This window comes from Lissotriton helveticus, chromosome 3_1 (genome assembly GCF_964261635.1).
Source record: "Lissotriton helveticus chromosome 3_1, aLisHel1.1, whole genome shotgun sequence".
In the NCBI taxonomy this organism is placed as follows: domain Eukaryota; kingdom Metazoa; phylum Chordata; class Amphibia; order Caudata; family Salamandridae; genus Lissotriton; species Lissotriton helveticus.
The window spans coordinates 2062052791-2062065326 of NC_136061.1; the positions used below are offsets into that span (position 1 = coordinate 2062052791).

At 45.6% G+C, this 12536-nt stretch overlaps 1 protein-coding gene across 3 annotated transcripts in view; it reads left to right on the forward strand.

Annotated features, from left to right (window-relative positions):
• Nucleotides 1–11862, forward strand: part of LOC144824092 (uncharacterized) — a 37430-nt gene extending 25568 nt beyond the window's left edge. For all 3 annotated transcript variants that reach the window (XR_013608896.1, XM_078683183.1, XM_078683182.1), the window contains 3 exons: nt 4468–4575; nt 5796–5921; nt 11425–11862. Coding sequence is in view for 2 of the 3 variants with exons in the window: in XM_078683183.1 (XP_078539309.1) it covers nt 4468–4575; nt 5796–5921; nt 11425–11831 (641 nt within the window). In the remaining variant the exon portion in view is untranslated. The remainder of the gene's footprint in view (nt 1–4467; nt 4576–5795; nt 5922–11424) is intronic.
• The last annotated feature ends 674 nt before the right edge of the window (nt 11863–12536 follow it).

Sequence of the window (12536 nt, forward strand, 5' to 3'; positions counted from 1 at the left end):
CGTTATTTTGGGCGGGGTGGGTGGCGGAGCCGAGCTGTATTGCAGCCATCATGGTGTGGAGTTCAGTTCATCTCACTAGTTTCGTATTTGTCATGAGGGGTTGTTCTTAATGTTTCTATTTTAGCGAGGTCAAAAAGAGATCCCATTAGTGGCCTACTGATTTTGCTCGATTCCTTTTGTTTTTTCTAACGATTTTTCGTTATCTGCAAAGACTAAACAGAGTATTGCGACTCTGTGTTTGTTTGTAAATAGAGAATGAACCAAAGAGAACCAATTCTAAAACAGTAAATGCTTGGATAACAATCAATCAAATGGAGAGAGAAGCAGGCACGACGTATTACAACGGGGGCAAAGGCCTGCGTTAACTACCTTTCACTATCTGCAAAGAGAGAGTACTCCTAATAGAAATGAGGGGGGGGGCAGCATTCAAAGCAGATCAGTGTGCATAAACACGAAAATGTTTTTACTTACCACGTACTTGACATTCGACAGCTTATGATATTTGCTATTAAAAAACCATTGAAATTCACTGAAAAAACCATAGGTTATAGACCATATATAGTTAGGAATTAGCATTTACAAAACCTTGAAAATTCACTGAAAAAACCATAGGTTATAGACCATATATAGTTAGGAATTAGCATTTACAAAACCTTGAAAATTCACTGAAAAAACCATAGGTTATAGACCATATATCGTTAGGAATTAGCATTTAAAAAGCCTTATTTTACCCACACAAAACCATTGAAATTCCATATATAGTTAGTTGCACTAACTATATATCGCGCACCCGCAATCCACTGCTGATGATGTCACATATTACATCATTCATGACATGGTCAGTGACATCACTGATGACATCACTGATGACATCTCAAATGACATCACTGATGACATCACTGATGACATCTCATTTGACATCAATGACCACATCACTGATGATATCATTCATGTGACAATACAATGCATCTCCTCACATTTTATTATAACCTCTGTTTCACCCAGTGTTAAATACAGAGTATAATTTTTGAAACCATTGACACACCAATACTAGTTACTACATACGCACTCACTGATTCCTACGTCTACACACACCTTCACTCATTCACCCATACAATCATTCATACATACAATCACTCATCTTTACAACACTATCATATGCACTCATACACCTATACAGACACTCACAGTCTGCCACTCATCCATGGAGTTACTCACTCACCTAGTCAGTCATGTAAAGAATCAATGACACTTCCATTTTCTTGTCTATACAGTTAAACATAGAGCACCTTACATTTTCAAACATATACTAACACATACTTACCTTCTTATACAATCATTGATACAAGTACACATTGATCTGCACAGAGTCACACACCTCCCAGCCAGCCACACACACACTCAGTCTCCCATACAAATACTTGGGCAATCAATCAATAACCCATATAGTTACTCATACAGCTACTGATCAACACATGCAGCAGTTTACAGAACAACAGACATAATGATGCACAAATTAAGACAGTTTAGTCACTAACCCATGCACTCAGTGAGACACATTTAATCACTCACTCATACAGTTAGTCATGCACCTACTAAATCCTTCGTCCAGACACTTATACATCCACTCATTCTTCAATATGTAAGACATATTTAAACTTTACAGAAACAAAAAATCACTGGATGTTGTTATCAGTCATGTCATCAGTGATGTCATTTGAGATGTCATCAGTGATGTCATCAGTGATGTCACTGACCATGTCATGAATGATGTAATATGTGACATCATCAGCAGTGGATTGCGGGTGCGCGATATATAGTTAGTGCAACTAACTATATATGGAATTTCAATGGTTTTGTGTGGGTAAAATAAGGTTTTTTAAATGCTAATTCCTAACGATATATGGTCTATAACCTATGGTTTTTTCAGTGAATTTTCAAGGTTTTGTAAATGCTAATTCCTAACTATATATGGTCTATAACCTATGGTTTTTTCAGTGAATTTTCAAGGTTTTGTAAATGCTAATTCCTAACTATATATGGTCTATAACCTATGGTTTTTTCAGTGAATATATATATATATATATTTATATATATATATATATCACAGAAAAAAACCATAGGTTTCAGGGGTGTTATAGTTAGCAAGACATTTCACACATTCAAAACCATTAGCACCATCGCAGAACAATGTCATACATTCACCCCAGTACAGAGATCTGGGCCTAAATCCATTGTTTTTTTGCACTCCACACCACCCCAGTTCAGACATGGCCATATGCAAATCAGCCTTGACCCTGTGCCGCCTCATGGGAACAGTCCAGCCCCAACTGCCAAGCCATGTCTTTCCTGGACCAGAATCAAGCATCCTAGGACCGGTTTCTGGCTATCAGCCGTCTTTAGCAAGGATAGCTTGACTCCAGTGGTGTGGAGAGCATGGGACTCATGTCTGAGCATACCCATCCCACTCGGGGTGACAAATGCAAAAACAACAATTGATGGACAGAATGCAGAACAATGTCATACATTCACACATGTCATACATTCACCCCAGTACAGATCTCTGTACTGGGGTGAATGCATGACATTGTTCTGCATTCTGTCCATCAACTGTGGTTTTTGCATTTGTAACCCCGAGTGGGATGGGTATGCTCAGACGTGAGTCCCATGCTCTCCACACCACTGGATTCAAGCAACCCGGGCTGAAGACGGCTGAAATGCCAGAAACCGGTCCTCGGAAGCTTGTTTACGGTCCAGGGAAGGTATGGCTTGGCAGTTCGGGCTGGACTGTTCCCATGAGGCACAGGGTCAGACTGATTTGCATATGGCCATGTCTGAACTGGGGTGGGGTGGAGTGCAAAAAAACGATGGATTTAGGCCCAGATCGCTGTACTGGGGTGAATGTATGACATCGTTCTGCATTCTGTCCATCAATTGTGGTTTTTGCATTTGTCACCCCGAGTGGGATGGGTATGCTCAGACGTGAGTCCCATGCTCTCCACACCACTGGATTCAAGCAAGCCGGGCTGAGGACGGCTGAAATGCCAGAAACCGGTCCTCGGAAGCTTGTTTCCGGTCCAGGGAAGACATGGCTTGGCAGTTCGGGCTGGACTGTTCCCATGAGGCACAGGGTCAGACTGATTTGCATATGGCCATGTCTGAACTGGGGTGGGGTGGAGTGCAAAAAAACGATGGATTTAGGCCCAGATCTCTGTACTGGGGTGAATGTATGACATTGTTCTGCCTTCTGTCCATCAACTGTGGTTTTTGCATTTGTCACCCCGAGTGGGATGGGTATGCTCAGACGTGAGTCCCATGCTCTCCACACCACTGGATTCAAGCAAGCCGGGCTGAAGACGGCTGAAATGCCAGAAACTGGTCCTCGGAAGCTTGTTTCCGGTCCAGGGAAGGCATGGCTTGGTAGTTCTGGCTGGACTGTTCCCATGAGGCATAGGGTCAGACTGATTTGCATATGGCCATGTCTGAACTGGGGTGGTGTGGAGTGCAAAAAACGATGGATTTAGGCCCAGATCTCTGTACTGGGGTGAATGTATGACATTGTTCTGCATTCTGTCTATCAACTGTGGTTTTTGCATTTGTCACCCCGAGTGGGATGGGTATGCTCAGACGTGAGTTCCATGCTCTCCACACCACTGGATTCAAGCAAGCCGGGCTGAAGACGGCTGAAATGCCAGAAACCGGTCCTCGGAAGCTTGTTTCCGGTCCAGGGAAGGAATGGCTTGGCAGTTAGGGCTGGACTGTTCCCATGAGGCACAGGGTCAGACTGATTTGTATATGGCCATGTCTGAACTGGGGTGGTGTGGAGTGCAAAAAAACAATGGATTTAGGCCCAGATCTCTGTACTGGGGTGAATGTATGACATTGTTCTGCATTCTGTCCATCAACTGTGGTTTTTGCATCTCCCAGATGTGTCACGTTGTTAATATACCCCGCACAATGGCACCTCTTTTGCACTGCCGCAGCGTCACAAAAGTCTCGCAACGACGGAGCAAAAGAGCCGCAAGGGGGCTTGTAAATCTGCCCCTAGAGACTCAAGTGCAGTCCTTCCTTTGTACTCCTGCCACTAAGAAGAGATAGTGGTGGTGGATTGATAGTTTGAGTATATTATGACTGGTTATTTAGTAGGAAACTTTTTAGTGTTCAACTTCTCACTGGTCTGCAATCACGATGGACTGTGTCTGTCACTTCGCGTGCTGCGGAGTGCTGCCTGCCAGTCCTAGTCGAACCTTTTTGTAGTTGGTTTAGTGAGTTACATAACTTTCCAAGTAAACGGTCCGCGAATCCAACAATACTAATATCCTAGTAGACCACATCAGATAGGTCAATAAATTTAGTGCAATTGTTGTATATTTCCCCGAATTAATTTGTTATTGTTTTTTTTTAAATGTTTGATTTGGTTGACAACAATCATCCATGTTTGTGTCTTTCTTTCATGTTGTACATCAGCACCCCCCAGGGGCAAGGGGACACAGGAGGAGGTAGCGGTGCCGGCGGAGAAGGGACAAGATCAGGAAGGCCAGGATCGGTCCGGCGAGGGCTCCTCTGCTGGCCCCAGTAAGTTTTCCTGTTAATATTAATAATTATACTTCCCTATCTTTTACAGCACCTATTTTTTCCTAACGTTCCTTATTGGATTTTTTCTAAATCGTCTTTGATCTTCTTGTAGACTGTTTCTAAATTCTTATCCTGCCTCTACTATGACTCCCTGTGGTACTACTAGATTATTATTAGTCTGTCTGTGTAGCTAACTAAGCTTGCACAGTTGGCAAAAGGTGTTAAACAAAACTCCCATTCTATTCAGCAATAGCTCTATGCACTGAGTGCAGTCCTCTGGGTTGTCCATAATGTCTTTGAAAGTCTTCTAAATGTTTATGCTTTGACAATTCCCAACAATAAAATGTCAATGGCCACCAAGAAAGAATAAAATACTAGTTTACTTTTTGATTGGATAGGAGGACAATCCATACTACTACTGTTGCAGGGACTATTCTGCACAAACAGAACTATGGACACAAAATAGTGCATTGTTTATCAATTATAATAGGCGCAGTTAGACTTTCCACATACCTCCGTCATAACAGAATTTAAACCCCAAATCTCCTTACTGACTAGCTAGTGTGTCAGAGTCATTTAGTTCTCGAATTCATTGATGATTGATCCCCAATGATTATACAACCCAGGATATAAGACTACGGAGTCAGAGTCCCGTCCTCTCAGAGCCACGGACTCATGCTTGCAAATTGCAAACCCTTTCGCTCACTCACTCATGACCAAAAACCACAGTCTATGTAAGTTTTAAAGCTTTATTAAAAGTAAAACCATTTATTAAAATCAAGTTCAGCATACAACATAAACGGTGGATTGAAAATTTAAAAGTGCTTAGTGATTTCACACATTAATTGTGGGCGAGCCCTCACCAGGTTGGAACTTCAAGTCTTCTTTGTGGTGCTGAATCGGTGCTGACTCCGTCCAAGTGATGATGATCTGATCATGCTCTTGTTCTTAGAAGGGAAGCTTCTGTCTGTTATGAGAAAAATGGTGCGTGTTAAAAAGCAAGCATTCATCAGTTGTGCCAAAAAGTGTAGCAAGACATGTTACGGCTAGGCATAACTAAAAAACACCCGTCCCTGAAAAAAGGGCAATTAGTAGTTTAGACTAGAGAGTCACAAATTATTAAATTTGTTTGTGTAGTCGTAGTAAAATTTTTTCATTCCTAGACAAAATACTAGGGAGTGGTGTATATGGCATCTAAGAATCTGAAATGTATTTTCTAGGCAGAACATCGGCACAGCCATCCACCGGTGCCGGGGCCAGCGCGGAGGTGGGCACTCCTGGGGCAGAGGCGGTGCAACAGCCAGCGGGAACTGCTGTGGGGGATGCCGCAGGAGTGGCGGGCAGTGGTAAGCTATTATATTCCTTACTTATTGAGATTGCAGACTGCAGAGTATGCTATTTGCATATGGCCATGTCTGAACTGGGGTGGTGTGGAGTGCAAAAAAAAACGATGGATTTAGGCCCAGATCTCTGTACTGGGGTGAATGTATGACATTGTTCCGCATTCTGTCCATCAACTGTGGTTTTTGCATTTGTCACCCCGAGTGGGATGGATATGCTTAGACGTGAGTCCCATGCTCTCCACACCACTGGATTCAAGCAAGCCGGGCTGAAGACGGCTGAAATGCCAGAAACCGGTCCTCGGAAGTATGTTGTACGGTACAAGTATACTTTACTGTTAAGAAGACTTATAAATTTAGAACTAAGTTTATCAACCAGGTAGTAGCCTCCTCTAAATTGACTTCAACTCAGCTGTGAAAGTTTTATCGAGAAGCCAAGTCAGATCAGAGATGAACTTGATGGATGGGATGAACGAAAAGGGAAAGAAGGGTGTAAGTAAGTGTGGAAGGACGAGCGAGTTAAAAAGTAATGATGACTGGCAAAGAATGATACGTGTTTTTGAATTCTGCCCGAGGTGGATGGGAATATGATTCATGGCCGGTTGAAGGATGAAGCAAGGATGAGTGGAAGGAGAAAGGGAAGAGGACTGCCTGAGTGGGTGAAACAGAAACTGTATGTGTGCGCAATATATCCTTTGGTTCAAATTCAAATGCAAGTCAAGCACGGATGCATGGCTTGTGGTTTCCAAAAAAAAAATGAAAATGTTGTTGTTCCGTGAGAAAAACTAAGGTTTGTCCAGTTGTGACATTAAGAAGAATGATTGACATTTACTTTGAATGGATGGATGCCTGGATCATGGTACTATCTGACTCATAGATAGCTGATTGAGTTAGAAGTTCCCGAGGCGGAAGCCGGGAACTAGAGGACAGTGATTTAATACTGTGTGTTTAAAACTGTGTAGAAACGCTTTTTATGTAACGTTAAAAAAAAATCCCTTTTAGCCCTACTTACCGCACTCGCTCTCCCCGAGGGTCAAGCACCTCCAGGCAGCCGATTTGGGGCTCACTTGGACGCGTGATCTCTCTCGTGGGCGCACTTCTACGGGCGCCATCTTTGAGGGAGTGGAGGTCGGCAGGCTAGTGTTGCGGGTGACACTTGCCTCACTCTACATATAGACCCGGCATCACGAGCACTCCCTGATTGAGTTAGAAGTTCCTGAGGCGGAAGCCGGGAACTAGAGGACAGTGATTTAATACTGTGTGTTTAAAACTGTGTAGAAACGCTTTTTATGTAATGTTTTAAAAAAAATCCCTTTTAGCCTTACTTATCGCACTCGCTCTCCCCGAGGGTCAAGCACCTCCAGGCTGCCGATTTGGGGCTCACTTTGACGCCTGATCTCTCTCGCAGGCGCACTTCTACGGGCGCCATCTTTGGGGGAGTGGAGGTCGGCGGGCTAGTGTTGCGGGTGACACTTGCCTCACTCTACAAAATGAACCTCGCTACCGGTACGCGCAGCGGACGAGCGCAGCGGGACGCCAGACCGGGCCCAGGGCCCAGCACCATCCCCACCAAGACTCTCCAACCTCCGTTTTACTCCAGGGACTCCCTCTTGCAACTCAGGCAGATTCCCCACACGCTCTGCACTCATACCATCACTATGATGAACTCTTTCACTCACTGTCCCAACTGTACCTTTCGACTCGTGGGACATGACCCCTGCCCCCCTCCACTGGTCCCGTTCAACATGGCCCTGCTTAACTGCCGATCCTTGCCCAAACACGCCCTCGAAATATATATGCTTCTTCAAGACTACCACCTTGAGGTCCTGTTTCTTACGGAATCATGGCTCTCACCTGAATCCAACCCTGACATCGTGCGAGCCCTGCCCCCTGGCTACCTGATTCAGCGTCTGGACAGACTATCAGGGAAGGGAGGAGGAATAGCAATAATATATAAAGATCACCTGTCCTGCCGCCTCACCGATAGTCCTATTTCAGACTGTGAAAATGCTCTGTTCCTCATTCAAATCTCCCCACTGAAATCTCTGTCAGGGATCCTTGTCTACCGCCCTCCCGGCCCCCCAGGGCAATTTTACAGCTCCCTCTTAGGAGCCTCCCTCGCCCTGGCTAGCACTTCTCCCAATTTTACCATTCTAGGAGATCTAAACCTTCACTTTGACAACTCTGGCGACAAAGCGGCGTCTGAGTTGGAACTTGACCTCGCAGCATACCAACTTCCTCTGCTTAATTACCAACCTACCCATATTAAGGGCCACCTCCTCGACCCCCTATTTTCGAACATCTCCGATCTTAAGGTGCAAAACCCTGTCCCCCTTCCTTGGTCAGACCATTCCCTAATCTCTTTTAGCTGGCACATTCCGGTCTCCTACCGGTCCAAATCGGCCCCCAATTCCCTTGAACGCTGCTGGTCGAAATTGGCCACAGAAGACTGGAGGCAACTCCTGGAACACTCCCTCCCACCCTACGACCCCCTTACCCATGCATCGGACACTAACTTCTCCGCTTGGATAAAGGACTCTCTTGATATAACCCTTCCCAAGAAACCCGTCCACACCCTAGGTGGGAAGTCCAAGTCCCCTTGGTTCAATAGCGACCTCCATCTGCTAAAAAACCTCTGCAAAAAACATGAAAGAGCCTGGAGGAAAGAATTTGCCCCCCAAAAAAAGAGAGATTACAGTCAATCAATCCTAACCTACAAAAAGGCCCTTAAAATAACTCAAGCCGCTTTCTTTGAGGAAAAAATCAGAGCCTCCTCTAGCTTGTCCAAGGAAATCTTCTGCATAGTAAACAAGCTTTTAAAAATTCCAGACCCCCCCTGTAGACCCCCTCGGCGATCGCTGCAACAAGTTTGCTGAATTTTTCAATGAGAAAATTCAAAACATTCTAAAATCCCTTCCTCCCCCCACAGGAGAAATTCCGCTAGAACCCCCCTCCAGCACACAGCAACAAAACAGTCCCTGCCTAAACTCTTTCTCTTCCACCACAGAGGAGACCCTTCTCCCCATCTTTCTCTCCATCAAAAGTGGATCTCCACTTGACCCAGCCCCACCCAACATTTTAAAATTAGTTGCCCCTACTATCCTGCCCCTGTTGGCCAAACTCATTAATACCTCCTTACTACAAGGTATTGTGCCCCCTGGTTGGAAAAGGGCTATAGTAAAACCCCTTCTAAAGAAATCCCACCTCGACCCTGCTGAACTGTGTAATTACCGCCCCATCTCATTACTGCCCATAGTCAGCAAAACTGCTGAAAAACTTGTCAACCAGCAGCTTTCAGCCTACCTGGAAACCAGTGGACTCCTACACCCATCCCAGACGGGCTTTCACCCGGGCCAGGGTACTGAAACCACTATGATCGCGGTGGTGGAGGAGGCGAGAAATATCCTTGATTCAGGAGGATCAGTGGCAGTGATCCTCCTGGATCTGAGCGCAGCCTTCGACACAGTGAATCACGTCTCTCTGATTCACCGGCTCAGGGAACTGGGAATTTCTGGGTCCGCGTTATCCTGGCTGAAATCTTTCCTCCACAATCGTTCCTTTCAAGTTCTCGAGGGAACCTCTAAATCCCGTGCCACCCCTGTACATTGTGGAGTCCCCCAGGGCTCTTCCCTCTGCCCCACTCTTTTTAATGCTTACATGTCCCCCCAGGAAAAAATAGTCACTCCCCATGGTGTTAAACTTGTGACGTACGCTGACGACACCCAGCTTGTTGTTTCCCTCAGCCAGTTTAACCGTGCCTCTGATAACCTTCACTCTTGCCTCCAAGATATCTCACACTGGATGGACTGCTCACATCTTAAACTCAACAGTGATAAAACTGAGATACTGGTATTAGGTAACCAATCTCACTTCATTCCAAAGACTCTGTGGCCTCCTTGCATGGGGCCCGCCCGGCCCGGCCCCAAAACAATCCATCAAGAGCCTGGGCATGTGGCTCGACCAGTTTCTGACGTTCACCACGCAAGCCAGGAAGTCCGCAGGGGCCTGCTACGGCATCCTACGGACTACCCGTAAAATTCTTCCCCTGCTCCCCCAAGATTCCAGGAAGCTCCTTATCCAGAGCCTCCTATTATCCAGATTGGATTATGGCAATGCTTTGTATCTTGGTGCCCCTAAGAAAGTCATTGCCAAACTACAAGTAGTACAAAATTCCGCAGCCAGGCTACTAACAGGCACTAACAGCAGGAGCTCTCCAAAATCGGGCCTCAGACTGCTTCACTGGCTGCCCATTCAGGAGCGAATACACTTCAAATCCCTCTGCACGACTCATAAAATCCTTCACGGCAAGGGGCCCCATATCCTAAAAAATCTGATTAGACCCCATGAAGCTCCCAGAAATCTACGTTCAGCACACCTACATCTGGCTCACATACCTAGGATCAAAAAGGCCCGCACAGGAGGTCGCCTCTTTTCCTATAACGCCCCCAAGCTGTGGAACTCGCTGCCCCTGACTTTGCGCGCCGAACCCAACTTTCTCGCTATTCGTAGGCTCCTGAAAACTTGGCTCTTCCCATAAATCCCCACTTCCTCTCCACTACCTCTCTCACTAGCGCTGGGACGCTCACGGGCAGCCATGCGCTTTATAAATCCTGCTTTCATTTAATTTAATTTCATTTCATATGTGTATGTAGACAGAGTAGACGGTCACTGGATGAAGTAAGTGTTACTTTAAAGAGCATGTAACACTGCACCCGCACGTCCGTTCCAGTGTAGCAAAGGCAAGGAAAAGAAGTGGTAATTTTTCCGAATACTACCATGAATAGTAGCAGTAGTTTGTATTGCAAGCACAGCATATATCCGGCGTTTACAGGGGCTACTCACTACCTCTGTTAATAATTTTAGTACAACTCTGTCATTCATGTGTGGCCTATCAGTGTTCACTCAATAAAAAACAAAGCACCTAAAGTCATCCCATAAGTAAGCAAATATCCTGTGAAGGGATAGATAATCATATTATTTATCTTCTTCATTTTCCTTTTCTAGTAGTCATTGGCACTGTAGGGTGAAAGTTAAATTAATTAAGCAGTAGCCCTTGTAACAGAGTATTCTCAGTGCCACACGCAATAGAAAAGTAAGAGCTTCACCACCTGCATGTACTGGACTGGTACAGTAACGGAAGTTTGTGTCATCATGTCTTGCGTCTGTTTTTCTCGGGTGCAAGTTAACTGCGCTGGCATTATGCCGGCTTCCAGAAGTTTACATACCAATTTCGCTAAACAAGAGAGTAGAAGAAGAATAAGACTGGTGTACTGTCATAGTCGACTCTAATGTAGTGAGTCCATATAGTGCTCGTAGTACTGATTCCTGAAACCCCCACTAATGTTAGAGCAGAGGCTGACGAAGTGGGAAGTTAGATAGATACAGGCCACAAATGTTATGTACTGTGCTTGCAAGTTGCTAGTTCTACTGTGACACAACTTTCTGCTGAATTATTTTGTGTTAATCTTGAAGAGCATTGGTTGCAGTATGTCTTTCTTTCTTCATATAGATGCTCCTTCCAAACTGACACGGAAGGAGCTGGCTAGACGGGCCCGGCAAAGGAAGCTGGAGGCGATTGTCGCCGAATATCGGCGGCTGGTGGCCGAGGAGGAGGAGGACACGCAGTCCACCACAACATCCACCGCGACAGCTGCATCCTCCTCCGCGCTCCCTGGGTCAGCCAGTCAGCACAGGCCTCCAGCGGTACGGAGCCGTGGTACCGCAGCCACACGCCACCGCAAGCAGCCAAAAAATCAGCTGCCCCCCCACAGCAGGTGCAAGGCCCGCATCCACCGCCTAACCCTCAGGGTGTCCAACCTTGAGCAGGAGATGAAGAGAATGAAGAGCCTGCTCAAGAAGAACCTCCGCAGGGAGCAACGGGCCCACCTGGCCAAAGGACACCGCCGGCGGCAGTAGAGGAGGAGAAACTGTCCCTTGCCCCTTTTTGAAAGACTTTTTGGGGGGGGGGGGGGGGAATTGGGAGTTGGGTTTTTTCTTGGACTTTGGGGACTTTTTCACGGACATTCTTTGGGGTTAGGGAGCGGGGTGGGTCGGGTCTTGCGGGATAGTTTATTTTTGTTATGGATTTAAATAATTATTTACTTTCAACGTAAACATTGCATACGCGTTTTTACTGTTTTGCGGGGGAGGCGTGGGGAGGGGTTAACTGTTCGTTTGTTTTCCTGAAACTTAACTGGCTGCTTGATTCAAATTGTCTAAGTAATCACCCAAATGTTTACAAAAGTAAGTGCTACTCACAGAGTTAGTGAATTCAATTGTCCTACTACTTTAGTAGTACTACCGTCAGTCTCTCATCTCTCCTCCTACTCCATTATTCTTCGTCCCCCCCAAACGCTAATCTTACCTGTGATTCGTGTTTGAGAATAGGCCTAGGGCTAGGCACAGGGCTGGCTGCATGGCAACTGGCGATGAAGTTTGGCAATCCTGGGCAGATGAAATGGTATCGTTGTGGTGGTAGTGGTGGTACACAGTGGCAGTAGCAGCATATGAAAAAAAAGAAAATGAAACCTTGAGTGGCCTGAGCGGATCATTACAACAGTACGATAGATAGCATAGTACACAAGAACAGTGCCATAATTTAGCCTAACAAATGCTAAAGTT